The following is a 19157-nucleotide window of genomic DNA, read 5'->3' as shown; positions in this document are numbered from 1 at the left end:
TGCAGTATGTTCTACATTTACCTCTTTAATGTGTAGAAAGTCCTTAGCATCAAAGGAGATAGCTGTGCTTGGAACAGGCACATCCTCGTCCAGGGCGCCACAGTAGCTCACATTTGTCTTCACGGCAAATGCTACAGGTTTGGACTAAGGACAGAACCATGGAATAAGGAATGAGGAAAGGAGGAGAGAGGAGCATTTTTCATATTGAAACTCTGATAGTACCAGGTAGTAAGAGAAATAACTTTCCAAAGAGGGATCTCAAATGAGTTTTACATTCTCCGGCAATATCAAGAAACCTGCAGAGACGACTCTGAAAATGATTTGGTCCTATCAGCCCAACCATTTTTCCTCTCCTGCAATACTTTCCAATATTCCAAATTTTAAAATGTGCTCTAAAGTATTAAGAGGGATAGACAAAGGTAGGGGAGGACAGTCTCTTCTCTAATCTTAAAATCTGTGTTTATTTTAAATGATAACAAACACCTTCTTACCTTGGAATACAGGAAACGTGTGCAAGGTCTTTTTAAAAAGAAAAAAAAAGGTGGGAAGAGGATAAAATAGTATTTTTGAAATAGTCCAGATCTGAAAACCTATGGGATTCTACACAACAGAATATCTGGTCCTGCCAGGGAAAAGAAGGGTTAGTCAGCGTCAAAGCTGATGGGCAGGGCTCTTCACAGATCATCTTCTCTTTAGCTAACAAAGCTGGTTTGGGAACTCTTTTTACACAAATGCCTCTCAGCAAAGTGCTCTCAGGCTGGCACAGCCCTGTGGGGACACGTAAACCACCAGCCTAAGCAAACGGTGCTGCCACCCACATTTGGGTGACCACAATGGCCACAAAACAGATTCTGAAAGAAAATTTTATAACAAAAATTAGCCACAGCGAGACACAAGATTCCTGATATTCTGAGCTGCTTTGTTACCAACTTATGTATTTGTGCTGGGAATCTGACTGGGGAACAGCAGTTGAGGCTGGAACCTCACTGATGTCCCTTCACATGTACTGCAAGAAAAGCCCCTTCCACCAACAGAGCACAGACATCATAGGTGTTGAGGCAAATGAAGACACCTAATTTGACTGCATCATTCTCCTCCCACCTTTTTTTTTTTTTTTTTTTTGAGACGAAGTTTCGCCCTGTTGCCCAGGCTGGAGTGCAATGGCGTGATCTCGGCTCACTGCAACTTCTGCCTCCTGGGTTCAAGTGATTCTCTTGCCTCAGCCTCCCCAGTAGCTGGGATTACAGGTGCACACCACCACGCCCAGCTATTTCTTGTATATTTAGTAGAGATGGGGTTTCACCATGTTGGCCAGGCTGGTTTCTAACTCCTGACTTAATGATCTGCCCTCCTCGGCCTCCCCAAGTGTTGGGATTACAGGTGTAAGCCACCGCAACCGTCCCCTCCCCCCCCTTTTTTTTTGGTAGGGTTTTGCTCTGTTGCCCAGGCTGGAGTGCAGTGGTGTGATCTCAGCTCACTTCAGCCTTTATTTCCTGGGCTGAGGTGATCCTCTCATCTTAGCCTCCCAAGTAGCTAGAATTACAGGTGTGAGCCACCATGCACAGCCTCTCACCTCTAACTATTTTACAATAAAAATAGAAAAGGGAAGGAATTCACTTTATTTGGGCTTCTGTTTTTTCTTCTCCTAAAAATCAGAAAGACTGAATCAATATTTAGGAGTCTGTCATGTAGGGCAAAGAGGACAGACCAGCCATGACCTTGTCTTGTATTTTGCTATTGTGCATAAAATTTCATTGGACAAAAGGGGTAGTGCTTCAAAAAATCAAAAAACAAACAAACAAAACGAAGTCAGAAGCACATGGAATGGGAGATCCCTAGTGACCGTTTTGGTTCTAACTTTCAACTGTGCAATTGGTTCCTTGTTGCTTCCTGTGGATGCAGCGATTTCTATGGAGGCCCCTTCTTGTGGAATATCTGAAGGTCTATTTTGGCAATGGCCTTTATTGCTCGTCTTTGCTGCACTTCTCAGAGTTGTTCAAAGTCCTGAACTTCACACTGAACTTGAGGTGTGATACTGAAAGTGAGAGAGAAGAGTAGAGAAACAAACAGGGCGATCCGCAGAGCAACAGCACAAGTGTGGCCTGTAATAAAGGCTGAAGTAATGGACGAGGAGGGGCCAGGAATAGGCAGGGCAAGCTGGTACCTGGGGGGCTCTCTGCCAATACTGGGCATGGGAGGCTTGATATTGCTAAGTTGGAAGATGACCAATAATTCACCACCAAACCAAATACAAAAAGGTGAAGGTTCTGAGGAAATGCCTCTTTGGAGATGTTACTAATCTCACTTAGAGGTGAAGGAATCAGAGAGCTTCCCAATCTGGAGCCTTGTTAGAATAATCACAAAATGCTTATTGCAGAAATGTGTGAGGTAAGGGAAGAGCAGCTGGTGGCCACTGAGCAACGACCCACTTTTGAGCCAAAGAGAGGGAAAGAGAGTCACCTTTGCCCTCTCAAGCTGGATGGCTGCTTGCTGTTCTCTCTCCTGTCGAATTGCTTCCCGGTCCTCTTCCAAAGAGACATCGGAGTCAGACGGCCTGCTTGTATAGGAATCCGCTGAGCCCTGGCAAAGAAAACAGAATAGTTTGAGATGATGTGTAGCTTCTTAAATTGTCACATCCATAACAGTATCCTGGGGTGAGTTCTTTTCATTTGCCTAAAATTTGATGCACACACTCCATGCCTTATTGCAGATATAAATTTAGATGGCAGAATACAGCTAAGCGTCTGAGTTATTCGGAAAGTAGCAATGTTGTGAAGAAAAATATTTTGACTAGATTAAGTGCTAGGAAGTAAACTGCAATGAAAATTATGCAATACTCAGCACCAATTCTTCTTGTTTTGTGCTATATTAAGCCCATATCACTTGTGAAACGTTAGTTTTCATCCATCTTCTCTTTTGCATATACATCTAAAGGAAAAAGAGACTCAGCTTATTATAAAAGATAAATCCTACCTGTATTTGAGCTATGGGTCATCTATTTGTCTAAGATTTCAATATAGTAAAGCATCATCTTACATTAGTAAAATGATTTTCCAGTTTCAATGTCAATACTATTGAACTCTTTCACTACTAAAACTTCAATCATTGTCCTGCAGCAGCCCAGACGTGGTCAACAAGAACACTGAGCAGAAAAACAACCTAGAGGATGAAAACAGGGATGTTCTCAGTTGAAGCCCACACTAGAAGAGCTATTTAAACAGCACTGAAGGCTGGGCACTGTGGCTCATGCCTGTAATCCCAGCACTTTGGGAGGCCAAGGTGGGTGGATCACCAGGTCAGGAGTTTGAGACCAGCCTGGCTAACATGGTGAAACCCCATCTCTACTAAAAATACAAAAATTAGCCGGGCCTGGTGGTGGGTGCCTGTAATCCCAGCTACTCGAGAGGCTGAGGCAGGAGAATCGCTTGAACCTGGGAGGCACAGGTTGCAGTGAGCTGAGACGGCGGCACTGCACTCCAGCCTGGATGACACAGCGAGACTCCATCTCAAAAAAAAAAAAAAAAAAAAAAAGGCCGGGAGCGGTGGCTCACGCCTGTAATCTCAGCACTTTAGGAGGCCGAGGCGGGGGGATCACAAGGTCAGGAGTTTGAGACCAGCCTGGCTAACGTGGTGAAACCCCGTCTCTACTAAAAATAAAAAATAAAAAAAATTAGCCGGGCGTGGTGGTGGGCGCCTGTAGTCCCAGCTACTTGGGAGGCTGAGGCAGGAGAATGGCGTGAACCCGGGAGGCGGAGCTTGCAGTGAGCCAAGATCACGCCACTGCACTCCAGCCTGGGCGACAAAAAAAAAAAAAAAAAAAAAAAGGCACTGAAATCCAGTCTGACTGATGTGGCCAAGTTAAAAAGTCAACCCCTTCCTTGCCTCCCCCGCCACAAAAATCCCTGGAGGTTTGTCTTATGGCTGCTACAGGAACATCATCCTTACAGTTTACTTAAGCTGGCATTAAAAGTTGATATTTGCATAGATGGTAACATTTACACAGCAGAGGTATTGGGAGGGATGGTGTATTTGATTATGTTTCATAAATCATGCACAGGTTTTGAAAAATATAGACCTATCCATATAGTTGAGAATCTGCTGTCCAGCGGGGGGGAAAAAACTTTAAGAAATAGTCGACTGCTGAATCTGGTCCTTTGAAAGTTTTTCTACATGTAGAAATGTTTACTTGTGAATTTGTTGCCTTTAAGGGCAACTTTGTCTCTTAGTAGAGGCCATCATTCTAGCAAGGGTAGCACAGATTTTCCCGGCAGCCTAGAACAAGAACTCCTGGTTAGCGGTTTTATCAGAGTGCCCAGTCAAGTCCTGGTTCTAAATTTTGCCTCTGCAACATACTGCAGAAAACTTTATAGAAGTTACTGGACCACTCTGAGACAGTCTTCTTGTCTATTAAAGAGGGACACTGCCTACTTCACAGGATTAAATGGAACAAGATATAATGAGCAGTAATATTTACTGATTTCTTGCTATCACATCAGCATGGGCTAGATGTTTTGGACACTTTATCTCACTGAATCCTTGTAGCAGTGGGAAGGCTAAGATTCAAACTCAGGTAGTTCAGCCTTAGAGCCAGCAGATTCACATCCCACACTGAGCTGCACTTAACATTAAAATACCTACTCCAGGACCTGGCACATAATAGGCACACAATAAATCAACTTTTCATTCTCATTTCCTAGGGCTGACATTTTCACATTGATAAAAACAAAAAGAATTAATTTCTCAATGATTATATATGCACAATAACCCATCTTGAAATGTAGCCGTTTTTCTTACTGTATTTACTGCATAGAAAATGTACTATAAACCTGATAACTGCAATGTGTCCAAATCCATGTACTTTATATAGTGCTTCTGAAACTGCCCTTTATAGAGGAAACATATTTGTTAATCAAATTATAATCAAATTCCTCTGTGCAAATCTACTAGGGAAAAACTTTGGACCTACAAAACGAATAAGTGCGGGGTAACTGTTTCATAGACGTATTCATTGCCTACAAAGACAGGTATCTTGAAGTCCTTTAAAGCAGAGAGTTCTCTCAGAACACATCTTTTGTCTGAATTTAGGTATACCTGCATAAAATCCAGAGTAAGAGAGAGAAAGAAAAAAAAAAACAATGTTTCAATTTTTATTTATTTTTTCTTTTTTTTGTAGAGATAGGGCCTTGTCATGTTGCCCAGGCTGATATCAAACTCCTAGGCTCAGGTGATCTTCCTGCCTCGGCCTCCCAAAGTGCTGGGATTATAGGCGTGAACCGCTGTGCCTGACCCAGTGTTTCTAAAATATCTACGAATACAGTTTGGAGTTAGTCCTAGGCAATGCTTTGCTGGAAATGTGATGTGTGATGGACCATTCTAAGGGAGCTGAACTGGCTGCTGTGAAGACATCGGGACCCCAAGTGAGACTGTGGTACGTAAGTCAGGAAGAAGGCACTTGCCTGGTTTTGAAAACATGTCCTGGGGATGGTTAGTGCCTACAGTTCACAAAAAAAGCAAGCTGCCTGCTGAGGTAGTGAGTCAAGCAGCTGAATACACACTCCACTACTGCCACTAGAAGACAGCTGATTTCCTGAAACTACCTTAACAACTTTTCAAATCCTGGGATTCAATTATCTCTGAGTACACAAGAAGTGACTCAGGGACTCCTACAAATGAACTTTATGTTGAAATGTGAACGACATTGTAAGAATCTCAAATCTAATAAACTCCACCATGGCCAAATATGTAGAAGCAGAAGTTCCTGTTTACTCCCTGTTTCTAAGGATGTCGGTAGAGGGAAAAATAAAGCACTGTGATACCCATTTTCATAATTAGTTTATATCATTACAACATTTACTTTGTTTTTTTTTTTTTTTTAATGTCATCTACATTGCTTTGTATATGAAAAAGCAGAAGTCCAACATTCAAGAGCCCAAATGTAGCACATAGACATGTTCTGCTGGCCTGGTACTGGCTTGGTTTCTTGTTTTTATTTATTTTTGGTTTGGTTTGGTTTATTTTGTTTCAACTAGTTGAAAGGGAGTATGAACATATCCCAGAAAAAAAGGAAAGAAAAGATAAAGGAAAGGATCTATGTTATTTACAAAGGCACAGAGAGAAGAGCAAGTGAGCTAGAGAGGCCAGAAGGAAACTGCCTGGGCCTGACCACTGGAAGTATCCAGGAAGGGCAGGTGGCCATGCGAGGCTTAGTAAGACCAGGACAGGTTGGAGAGATGTCACCCAGATATCTGGCTAAATAGTTAATGATCAAAAAGACACAGAGATGGCAAGAAGGAAAGAATGTTAGATGCTAAGAGAACATAACTGAAGACATAAAGGTTACTAGGCCTGGCGAAAGCTGAAAAGACCTGATGGAAGCCCCATCAGCTTATAATTTTCCAGCAGTTTATTTCATAAAACAGGTAGGAGCAAGCTACCCAACTTATCAAGTGATCTAAAACTGAGCTGTTAACCCACGTGCAAGAAACATGACAGTGACTAGTCCCTCAAAAGCTCTTATGCAGACACCTCTGCAAGTCATATCATGTAGTGATAAAGTCATATTGCAGTGAGCCAAGGTCACACCACTGCACTCCAGCCTGGGTGACAGAGCCAGACTCTGTCTCAAAAAAAAAAAAAAAAAGATATTTTGGTCTAGACTCTTTTTTCCCTTTAGGGAATCTTCTTGAGTACGAAATGCAAAATGCAGATAGTAACACTGGAAAATCAGCTAGCTGTTGTCTTCTGAGAGAAGGAAGGTGATCTCAAGCGAAACAACGTAAGGGCTTCTTCTCATTCACACAGAAAGAGGGAACATGATACCAACAGGACAGCAGCCACGGCTGTTGGATCCAGACAGTACTGGGTTTGACACTGTCACCAGTTCTAGTTGGCTGTGAATCTCAAGCAAGTTATTTAACCTTCTGAGTCCTAATTTCCTCCGTTAGAAAATGTAGATAATAATGTATACCTTGTAGAGTTTCCTGGTGCTTGGCTCCAGATGAAACATCATTTCTTTTTCAACATCATGGGGGAAATTCAGAAAATACCAGCAATTAAACTTTGACCCACTAATTAAAGGTTTGGCAGCTTTTTCACATTAAATATTTGGCTGCCCTAGAGTTTTAGGATTTATATCTTGTTCTTTTTTTAAAAAATAGCTTTATTGAGGTATAACTTACATATGTAAAATTCACATATTTTAAGTGACAATTCAATGATTTTTAATATATTTACAGAACACAATTTATACCACAATCTAATAGAACATGTCTAACACCTCAAAAGAAACCTTGTGCCTATTTGCAGCCATTCTCCATTCCCAGAAGGACTAGGCATCTACTTACTTATCCTGTCCTTTTAAAACTAAAATAGACTTTCTCATTGTATGAGTAATTTTAGTATTCAGGCAAATTGTTAAATTATAGCAAGGAGAAGCAAGGGTCTACAAAGGTTTGATTTTAAAATGCAACCAGGGCGGGCATGGTAGCTCATGCCTGAAATCCCAGCACTTTGGGAGGCTGAGGCAGGAGAATTGCTTGAGCCCAGGAGTTTGAGACCAGCCTAGGTCACATAGTAAGGCCCCATATCTACAAAAAATAAATTTAAAAAAAATTAGGCATGATAGTGTGTACTTATAGCCCCACTACTTGGGAGGCTGAGGTGGGAGGATTGCTTGAGCCCAGGAGGTCGAGGCTCCAGTGAGCCATGATCATGCCACAGCACTCTGCCTGAAACACAGAACAAGACCCTGTCTCAAAAAAATGAATAAATAAAATAAAATGTGATCATACTGGAACAGAATCTTGCCACTGTTGGAAGTGCTGGGCTTCCTAGTCCAACAATCCCAGTCTCTCACAACCTAGCTTAGCTGTCCATTCACAGAACGCTGACCATCAGTCAGATACTGGAGTGGCCACTACATGAAAGAGAACTGCTTATTTTTCTGGGGATTCTTGCCTCATCTGCAAAATAAGAATGAAGTCCTTCTTTGGGATAGATTTGGGAATCAATAAGGTAACACATGTACAACATAGTATACAAGAGTAATGCTGATACTACTAAACCAGTGCTGTCCAACAGAACTTTTACTGTAATGATGGACATGGACGCTGTCTAATACGGCAGCCACAAGCCACATGTGGTTATTGAGCACTTGAAATGCGACTAGAGAGACTACTATGCTGAATTTTTAATTTAATTTTTAGAATTTTAAAGTGTTACTGCCTTTTAATTATTTTAAATTTAAATTCTACCTGTAGCTAGTGGCTACCATATTGGGCTGTGCGGTAGTAGACATTCAAAATGTCAGTTTCCCTTCTGGATCAGATAAACGAACACTAATCTTTGTGTAAATTTGGCATTTTAAGAGTTGCATTGGGCCAGGTGTGGTGGCTCATGCCTGTAATCCCAGCACTTTGGGAGGCCGAGGCAGACGGATCACCTGAGGTCAGGAGTTCAAGACCAGCCTGGCCAACGTGGTGAAACTGTCTCTACAAAAATACAAAAATTAGCCAGGTGTGGTGGCAGATGCCTGTAATCTCAGCTACTTGGGAGGCTGAGACAGGAGAATTGTTTGAACCCAGGAGAAGGAGGTTGCAGTGAGCCGAGATTGTGCCACTGCACTCTAGCCTGGGCAACAGAGCAAGACTCTGTCTCAAAAAAAAAAAAAAAAGTTGCATTAAGTGGACTAAGCGATCATGGAATATTCAGAGAAATATATCACTCCCAATGGGTTTGTGCCCGTTTTTCTCTGTTAAGTTTGTAATGACTTGACAATGCATTTTTCCATATTGCAGAAGGAACACAGCCCATTCTTGGTGACTTTCCCAGATTTCCCTGGGTAGATGAGTGAATATAACTCACTCACAAGGTTGCCATTAGGCTATCTTTATATTGACAGGCTGGCCCCTCCCCTTCTTGCAAATGCACTTCCTTTTCCTTCACCCCCTTTATCAAACATGCCCAGAGCTCTTCGCTAGGGCACCCAGCCTAGCAGGGTCCAGGCTGTGTCTCGAAGTACATAGGCCCTACAGTGCCTGGCATGGCAGGACCTCGAGTTTGTTCAAAGAAAGACACAGTCACTCCCATCAGAATCTCTCTCTTCTTTGTTCCATGATTTTAAGTTCTTCTCGGGTGGTTAATTGACCAAGGTTGTTGTATTTACTTGATGGGATGCTAATTGTTAGCAACCTCACCCTCATGAGTTTTTTGTTTGTTTTGTTTTGTTTTGTTCTTTTTTTAATTACAGTCTTCAATACCTTAATCCAGAGCGCTGGGTAAGTATACATTCCCAGCATGTGGATGGAATGAGGAACTCTTGAAATTATATCGCCGAGATAACTTTTCTCTAAGGTACCTTGCATGGATTCTCATAAATAGGTTTTCAAAAATGTTGGTTGAAAAAATAAGACAAGTTCTGCTTACAATCACAGCAGCTCACTCTTACTGGATGGAAGACCTAAAATTCAGCCCCAGCTGTTAATCTGACTAAGGCTCCTTTTTAGGTTTCAAAGAGCTGTCAAGGGTAGCAAAGGAGCATGTTCATAAAAGGCTGTTAAAGAGAAGCGGAAGAGAATGAATGTTTGCTCATCCCTTACTAACTTATAGATATTATTATCACATCAACCCTAAGAAGTAAGTTATGATTATCCACACCGTACGAACGAGGCCTCTGAGGCTCAGACAGGCAACAAGAGCATCCTCCCATTCCACACACTCTTATAGGTCACTACATGGGGAGCAAGGGTGTGGTAGATTCATTTTTTAAAATTTCCCCTATAAAATCTGGTGCAAAAACTTACATTAAAACATCAAACATTTTAGCTGCCTTCAGTAAAACAAAATAACATTCCTCAGTATTTTGTTAATATTAATCAAACACCAGAATCTCACTAATTTACAATGATAGACGTATTTTTAAAAATGCCAATCTGAGATCATGGGAAGTGAATGGCAGACTGCTTTTCAAAAGACATGTTCACTATTTCTGCATTCACATGGTGTCTGTAGGCTACCAAGGTTTTGGTTTGTGAATTTCTTTGAGTTTCTACTGTAATCACAAAATTTTTCTTCAGCATTTTAGTTCTTGGTAGGTGATTCTAAGGTACCACTGAGAGTTTTCTTTTTCTCTAAAAGGGTAATGCCTCTGATTATGTTCACACCACTTATTTACAGATTATTTCTTGTAATTAAATTATAACTATATATAAATATACAGTATAGTTCAAACTAAAGCACAGGCTTTGTCTGAATAATCTCATAAATGGAATACAAATTAATGGGTTCTATTACAACTATTTTACATAACTGATTTAACAGGAAGTAATATTAATTTATAAAAGTTGGCCAATCTTACCCTTCCTGTTGTGCTGGCTAGTTTTTGCTATAATTGCCCTGATTTCAGACAGGTTTCTTTTAATTGCTAGTCTGAGGAGACCCATGAATGGAGATAACAGCAGAAGAATTTTAATTGACCCCACAAGTACAAGGAGAGAGGTGACAAAAAGGCCCAGATAGAGATAGAAAGGAAATCTGTACCAGCCATGGCCATTTAGGCACTTCTGAGAAAGGAGAAACTGAGATATGAGCTATAAGCAGATTTGCAAGTTAAACCGATGGTAATGGTGGTAGCAAGAGGGTAGATTCTTTTTATATTAGGTTGATCATCAAATTGCAAACATTGCAACTGTAATTTCATGTGGTTCAACATATACATTGGGGAAAGAACAAAAAACAAGGATTACTTGATATGGATGCTTTTGGGCAAAAACTGCTGCGATAATCAGCACATAATATTTTACATGTATGTAAGAAGTGCTATATCAATAAGCACAATTAGCAATAAATCAAAAACCTTCTGTGAGACTAAGGAGTAACAGAAGTTGAAAACACCCAAGATCATTTTTGCATCCAACAAGAACTTTATTGTAACAGTAGGGACAGTGAGATTGTGGAGCTCACTTTCCTTCTGGGAAAGCGAAAGTGATCACCTACTGGGAGAAGGTGGCCTCCAGCAACCAAGCTTTACTATATACAGGTCACAGAATAACATCATGGGACACTGAGCAGCTGCTCTAGAAACCCACCCTGCCTAGTCAAGACTTCATGAGAGCTTCTGATCAACCTACATGACAGGTGCGTGACACGGTGGCTCCCGCTGGCTGATCCCGGCAGTTGCACTTGGCAGCATTAGACCCGGCACAAGGTCTTCATTCCAGGGTGGCTGCTCAAGCTGCACTAATCTAGTTTCAGCAGAGACGTTAAAAAGGAAATCGCAGTATTTGTTCAGGAAATCCTGAATACGCTGCTGGTAGAAGCAGTGCTGCATACTGATGAGGCGCTGATCGTTGCTTGAAAACACGGACTTCTGTGACTTTTCTGGAAAAGTGATTGACTGAGAGATGCTTTCTTCTCATGTGGCCCCCAGAATGGTTTACAAAGCAGCACATCCAACACTACTTTTACATTGTGGTCTGTTTTCTTGAGAGTCAGATTAGAGATATGACAACAATATATATGTTTCCCCTAAAAGTAGCTTCAGGCAATCACTTGTGTCTTAAAAAAAAAAGAAAAGACTTCCTTCTGTCACATAAAAAAGAATAATATAGCTTGGTTTAGAAGACAGGAAGAAAGCAGGGAAAAGGACTTGAGCCTCGCCCATGTCATTTCTGTAGTCCCAGGAACTGTGTGATGAAAAAATATCTTTAAATAACTCTTTGGAATGATTTTTTTAAAAAACTGGCTAAAGCTTCTCATTAAGGGAATGTGTATGCATGGCTAACTGAATCCAGGTATGCCATCAAAAACAGAAGGAGATCCCCCAGAGGTGGCTGAAGACACAATGGAAACCACAGTAAAGCATCTACTTCATTTCAGGCAGGAGTCATGTCTTACCAGTTTTGTGGTCCTCAGAGTTCCTAGCACAAAGCTTCATAGGAGCTCAAAACTCTTTGCTGAATGAAAGAATCAATGAGATGGCTTCAAGGGGAAGGAGAGAACCTTAAATGGAGACCTCAATACTGCCCAGACTTCACCCAAAGGGTGTACACTCTTCCTGCCTCCAGAGGTTGCTGGAAATCATGTAGGAAAGACCAGTGAAGAATAAAATCAATTTTAACTTGACAGAATGATACGCAAGTTGACTGGAAAAATTAAAATCCAGAAACTGTTTAGAAAAAAATGTTAAAAGAAGAATAAAAGAGAGTTAGCCTTTTTAATAGATATGAAAACATATAAAACAACGAAAGTTAAACATGTTTGGTACTGGCGCAGATCAATGAAATTACAAGGAGACCACAAACTGAGCTCTGTATGGGAGATTAATGCATGATATGGGAAACACTGCAAATCAATGGGAAAAGAATGATTATCCAGTTGATAGTGTTGGGAAACTGAGCTAGCCGACTGGAAAAAAAATAGATCCCTATTTTATATCTTTTTTTTTTTTTGAGACAGAGGCTTGTTCTGTTGCCCAGGCTGGAGTGCAGAGGTAGGATATCTTGGCTCACTGCAACATCTGCCTCCCAGGCTCAAGCAATTCTCGTGCCTCAGCCTCCTTAATAGCTGGAACTATAGGCATATGCCATCATGCCCAGCTAATTTTTGTATTTTTCATAAAGATGGGGTTTTGCCACACTGATCAGGCTGGTCTCGAACTCCTGAACTCAAGCAATCTACCCACCTCAGCCTCCCAAAGTGCTGAGATTACAGGCATGAGCCATCACACTCAGTCTTATAGCTTATATAAAAATATAGATGAAGAGATTTAAAGGCAATATTATATACATAACACATACATATTTTAAAATATATATATGTATATAAACACACCTCCACTACCACTAACAGAAACTATGCTAAAATCTTAAAATAGCATGCCAAAAAGTTCAGAAGCCATGAAAAGAAAAGATTGATCAATCTGACTACATAAAAATCTTAAACATTTGTCTGGGAAAAAAATACAATAATCAGTCAAAATGAAAATGACAAAAAGAAAACATTGTCACATAAGTGACTTGGGTTTAATATCCTTCATATCCAAAGAACTCTAACAAGTTAATAAGAAAAAGATGAACAACCTATCTCTTCACTCATTAATATGAGAAAGGAGTAAAAATAGAAACAAGGACAAAGCAAAAAAAGAAAACTACAGGCCAATGCCAATATCGCTGATGAATAAGACACAAAAATCCTCAACGAGGCTAAGTGTGGTGGTACATGCCTGTAATCCCAGCACTTAGGGAGGCTGAGGCAGGAGAATTACCTCAGCTTAGGAGGTCAAGGCTGCAGTGAACTATGATCATGCCACTGCACTCCAGCTTGGGCAACAGATCAAAACTCTGTCTCTAAAAAAGATAAAAATAATTTTAAAATCTCAACAAAATACTAGCAAATGGAATCCAACATATCAAATATCACATGGGATTTATCAAGTGGGATTTATCCCAGGGATGCAAGGATGATTCAACATATGCCAGTCAATAAACATGACACATTGCATCAACAGACTGAAAGACAAAAGCCATATGATCATTTCAACAGATGCAGAAGACTCATTTGACAAAATTCAACACCCTTCATGATAGAAACTCTCAACAAATTAGGGATAAAAGGAACATACATCAATGTAATAAAGCCCATGTATAACAAACCCACAGCTAACATCATACTGAATCCTCTAAGAACTGGAACAAAGATGCCCACTTTCACTACTGTTATTCAACATATACTGAAAGATTTAGCCACAACCATCAGGCAAGAGAAAGAAATAAAAGGCATCCAGATGGAAATCAGAAAGTCAAATTGTCCCTCTTTACAGATGACATGATCTTAAATATATAGAAACCTAAAGGACTCCACCAAAAAACGCTTAGAACTAATAAACAAATTCAGTAATGTTGCAGGATACAAAATAAGAATACAAAATCAGTAGTGTTTCTATACACCAATAATAGACTAGCTGAAAAAGGAATCAAGAAAGCAATCCCATTTATAATAGTTACAAGATAATAATAACAATAAAATATATATGAATACTTTTAAACAAGGAGGTGAAAGACCTTTACAACAAAAACTACAAAACACTGATGAAAGAAATAGAAGAAAACACAAATGGAAAGACATCCCATGTTCATGGATCAGAAGAATTAATATCATTAAAATGACCATATTACCCAAAGCAATCTCCAGATTCACTGTAATCCCTGTCAAAATACCAATAACATTCTTCAAAGAAATAGAAAAAAAAATCTAAAATTCATATGGAACCAGACCTCAAATAGCCACACCCACACACACACACACACACACACACACACATACAAATCCTGAGCAAAATGAACAAAGCTGGAGGCATCACATAACCTGACTTTAAAATATACTACAAAGCTATAGTACCTAAAACAGCATGGTATTGGTATAAAAACAGATACATGTTATCCACAGAAGACATGTTTTCAAAAAGCATGCCTGATTTGTAAAATAGAAGAGCATGTAGCCAGGCACCATGGCACATGCCTATAGTCTCTGCTACTCTGGAGTCTGAGACAAGAGAATTTCTTGAGCCCAGGAGCATGGCACAGACCTCCAACTAATAAAATATGAAATCATTAAGTCAGAAGATCACACTGTAAAATAATCTAGTATGTTATATGAAATTGTGTTAAATTTGAGGGGGAGCCAAGATGGCCGAATAGGAACAGCTCCGGTCTCCAGCTCCCAGCCCCAGCGACACAGAAGACTGGTGATTTCTGCATTTCTGCTTGAGGTACCGCTTTCATCTCACCAGGGAGTGCCAAACAGTGGGTGCAGGACAGTCGGTGAAGTGCACTGTGCGCGAGCCGAAGCAGGGCGAGGCACTGCCTCACTCGGGAAGCGCAAGGGGTCAGGGAGTTCCCTTTCCTAGTCAAAGAAAGGGGTAACAGACGGCACCTGGAAATGGGTCAGTCCCACCCTCATACTGCACTTTCCCAACGGGCCTGGAAAACGGCACACTAGGAGATTGTGTCCCGCACCTGGCTCGGAGGGTCCTATGCCCACGGAGTCTCGCTGATTGCTAGCACAGCAGTCTGAGATCAAGCTGCAAGGCGGCAGCGAGGCTGGGGGAGGGGCGCCCGCCATTACCCAGGCTTGCTTAGGTAAACAAAGCAGCCAGGAAGCTCGAACTGGGTGGAGCCCACCACAGCTCAAGGAGGCCTGTCTGCCTCTGTAGGCTCCACCTCTGGGGGCAGGGCACAGACAAACAAAAAGTCAGCAGGAATCTCCAGAGACTTAAACGTCCCTGTCTGACTGACAGCTTTGAAGAGAGTAGTGGTTCTCCCAGCACGCAGCTGGAGATCTGAGAACGGACAGACTGCCTCCTAAAGTGGGTCCCTCACCCCTGAGCAGCCTAACTGGGAGGCACCCCCCCAGAAGGGAAAGACTGACACCTCACTGGGCCAGGTACTCCTCTGAGACAAAACTTCCAGAGGAACTATCAGACAGCTGAATTGGTGGTCTCACGAAAATCCGCTGTTCTGCAGCCACCGCTGCTGACACCCAGCCAAACAGGGTCTGGAGTGGACCTCTAGTAAACTCCAACAGACCTGCAGCTGAGGGTCCTGTCTGGTAGAAGGAAAACTAACAAACAGAAAGGACATCCACACCAAAGACCCATCTGTACATCACCATCATCAAAGCCCAAAAGTAGATAAAACCGCAAAGATGGGGAAAAAACAGAGCAGAAAAACTGGAAACTCTAAAAAGCAGAGCACCTCTCCTCCTCCAAAGGAACGCAGTTCCTCACCAGCAACGGAACAAAGCTGGATGGAGGATGACTTTGACGAGCTGAGAGAAGAAGGCTTCAGACGATCAAACTACTCTGAGCTACAGGAGGAAATTCAAAACAATAGCAAAGAAGTTAAAAACTTTGAAAAAAAATTAGAAGAATGGATAACTAGAATAACCAATGGAGAGAAGGGCTTAAAGGAGATGGAGGAGCTGAAAGCCAAGTTTCGAGAACTACGTGAAGATTGCAGAAGCCTCAGTAGCAGATGCGATCAACTGGAAGAAAGGGTATCGCAGATGGAAGATGAAATGAATGAAATGAAGTGAGAAGGGAAGTCTAGAGAAAAAAGAATAAAAAGAAATGAACAAAGCCTCCAAGAAATTTGGGACTACGTGAAACGACCAAACCTACGTCTGATTGGTGTACCTGAAAATGACGGGGAGAATGGAACCAAGTTGGAAAACACTCTGCAAGATATTATCCAGGAGAACTTCCCCAATCTAGCAAGGCAGGCCAACATTCAGATTCAGGAAATACAGAGAACGCCACAAAGATACTCCTTGAGAAGAGCAACTCCAAGACACATAATTGTCAGATTCACCAAAGTTGAAATGAAGGAAAAAATGTTAAGGGCAGCCAGAGAGAAAGGTCGGGTTACCCACAAAGGGAAGCCCATCAGGCTAACAGCTGATCTCTCGGCAGAAACTCTACAAGCCAGAAGAGAGTGGGGGCCGATATTCAACATTCTTAAAGAAAAGAATTTTCAACCCAGAATTTCCTATCCAGCCAAACTAAGCTTCATAAGTGAAGGAGAAATAAAATACTTTACAGACAAGCAAACGCTGAGTGATTTTGTCACCACCAGGCCTGCCCTAAAAGAGCTCCTGAAGGAAGCACTAAACATGGAAAGGAACAACCGGTACCAGCCACTGCAAAAACATGCCAAATTGTAAAGACCATCGAGGCTAGGAAGAAACTGCATCAACTAATGAGCAAAATAACCAACTAACATCATAATGACAGGATCAGATTCACACATAACAATATTGACGTTAAATGTAAATGGGCTAAATGCTCCAATTAAAAGACACAGACTGGCAAACTGGATAAGGAGTCAGGACCCATCAGTGTGCTGTATTCAGGAAACCCATCTCACATGCAGAGACACACATAGACTCAAAATAAAGGGATGGAGGAAGATCTATCAGGCAAATGGAAAACAAAAAAAGGCAGGGGTTGCAATCCTAGTCTCTGACAAAATAGACTTTAAACCAACAAAGATCAAAAGAGACAAAGAAGGCCAATACATAATGGTAAAGGGATCAATTCAACAAGAAGAGCTAACTATCCTAAATATATATGCACCCAACACAGGAGCACCCAGATTCATAAAGCAAGTCCTGAGTGACCTACAAAGGGACTTAAACTCCCACACAATAATAATGGGAGATTTCAACACCCCACTGTCAGCATTAGACAGATCAACGAGACAGAAAGTTAACAAGGATATCCAGGAATTGAACTCAGCTCTAAACAAAGTGGACCTAATAGACATCTACAGAACTCTCCACCCCAAATCAACAGAATATACATTTTTTTCAGCACCACACCACACCTATTCCAAAATTGACCACATAGTTGGAAGTAAAGCTCTCCTCAGCAAATGGAAAAGAACAGAAATTATAACAAACTGTCTCTCAGACCACAGTGCAATCAAACTAGAACTCAGGATTAAGAAACTCACTCAAAACCGCTCAACTACATGGAAACTGAACAACCTGCTCCTGAATGACTATTGGGTACATAATGAAATGAAGGCAGAAATAAAGATGTTCTTTGAAACCAACGAGAACAAAGACACAACCTACCAGAATCTCTGGGACACATTCAAAGCAGTGTGTAGAGGGAAATTTATAGCACTAAATGCCCACAAGAGAAAACAGGAAAGATCCAAAATTGACACCCTAACATCACAATTAAAAGAACTAGAAAAGCAAGAGCAAACACATTCAAAAGCTAGCAGAAGGCTAGAAATAACTAAAATCAGAGCAGAACTGAAGGAAATAGAGACACAAAAAACCCTTCAAAAAACTAATGAATCCAGGAGCTGGTTTTTTGAGAAGATCAACAAAATTGATAGACCGCTAGCAAGACTAATAAAGGAGAAAAGAGAGAAGAATCAAATAGATGCAACAAAAAATGAAAAAGGGGATATCACCACCGATCCCACAGAAATACAATCTACCATCAGAGAATACTACAAACACCTCTATGCAAATAAACTAGAAAATCTAGAAGAAATGGATAAATTCCTCAACAAATACACCCTCCCAAGACTAAATCAGGAAGAAGTCGAATCTCTGAATAGACCAATAACAGGTTCTGAAATTGTGGCAATAATCAATAGCTTACCAACCAAAAAGAGTCCAGGACCTGACGGATTCACAGCTGAATTCTACCAGAGGTACAAGGAGGAACTGGTACCATTCCTTCTGAAACTATTCCAATCGATAGAAAAAGAGGGAATCCTCCCTAACACCTTTTATGAAGCCAGCATCATCCTGATACCAAAGCCAGGCAGAGACACAACCAAAAAAGAGAATTTTAGACCAATATCCTTGATGAACATTGATGCAAAAATCCTCAATAAAATACTGGCAAACCGAATCCAGCAGCACATCAAAAAGCTTATACACCATGATCAAGTGGGCTTCATCCCTGGGATGCAAGGCTGGTTCAACATACGCAAATCAATAAATGTAATCCAGCATATAAACAACCAAAGACAAAAACCATATGATTATCTCAATAGATGCAGAAAAGGCTTTTGACAAAATTCAACAACCCTTCATGCTAAAAACTCTCAATAAATTAGGTATTGATGGGAGGTATCTCAAAATAATAAGAGCTATATACGACAAACCCACAGCCAATATCATACTGAATGGGCAAAAACTGGAAGCATTCCCTCTGAAAACTGGCACAAGACAGGGATGCCCTCTCTCACCGCTCCTATTCAACATAGTGCTGGAAGGTCTGGCCAGAGCAATCAGGCAGGAGAAGGAAATAAAGGGTATTCAATTAGGAAAAGAGGAAGTCAAATTGTCCCTGTTTGCAGATGACATGATTGTATATCTAGAAAACCCCATTGTCTCAGCCCAAAATCTCCTTAAGCTGATTAGCAACTTCAGCAAAGTCTCAGGATACAAAATCAATGTACAAAAATCACAAGCATTCTTGTACACCAATCACAGACAAACAGAGAGCCAAATCATGAGTGAACTCCCATTCACAATTGCTTCAAAGAGAATAAAATACCTAGGAATCCAACTTACAAGGGATGTGAAGGACCTCTTCAAGGAGAACTACAAACCACTGCTCAATGAAATCAAAG

General features: G+C 41.0%; 1 protein-coding gene across 7 annotated transcripts in view; it reads right to left on the bottom strand.

The window, feature by feature from the left end:
• The window catches only part of CACNB4 (calcium voltage-gated channel auxiliary subunit beta 4), a 283651-nt gene that overhangs the window by 45466 nt on the left and 219028 nt on the right, over positions 1-19157 (bottom strand). For 6 of the 7 annotated variants that reach the window (XM_032755717.2, XM_032755722.2, XM_032755718.2 and 3 more), the window contains 2 exons: positions 2461-2580; positions 22-144 (listed from right to left, as the gene is read on the bottom strand). In XM_032755717.2, coding sequence (XP_032611608.1) covers positions 22-144; positions 2461-2580 — 243 coding nt within the window. The remainder of the gene's footprint in view (positions 1-21; positions 145-2460; positions 2581-19157) is intronic. The other variant, XM_032755720.2, reaches the window with a different exon arrangement.

Source organism: Hylobates moloch, unplaced genomic scaffold (assembly GCF_009828535.3).
Source record: "Hylobates moloch isolate HMO894 unplaced genomic scaffold, HMol_V3 SCAFFOLD_1, whole genome shotgun sequence".
Taxonomy (NCBI): Eukaryota; Metazoa; Chordata; class Mammalia; order Primates; family Hylobatidae; genus Hylobates; species Hylobates moloch.
Note: the sequence above shows the minus strand (reverse complement) of the source record. Positions and strands in the feature narration are given on the sequence as shown.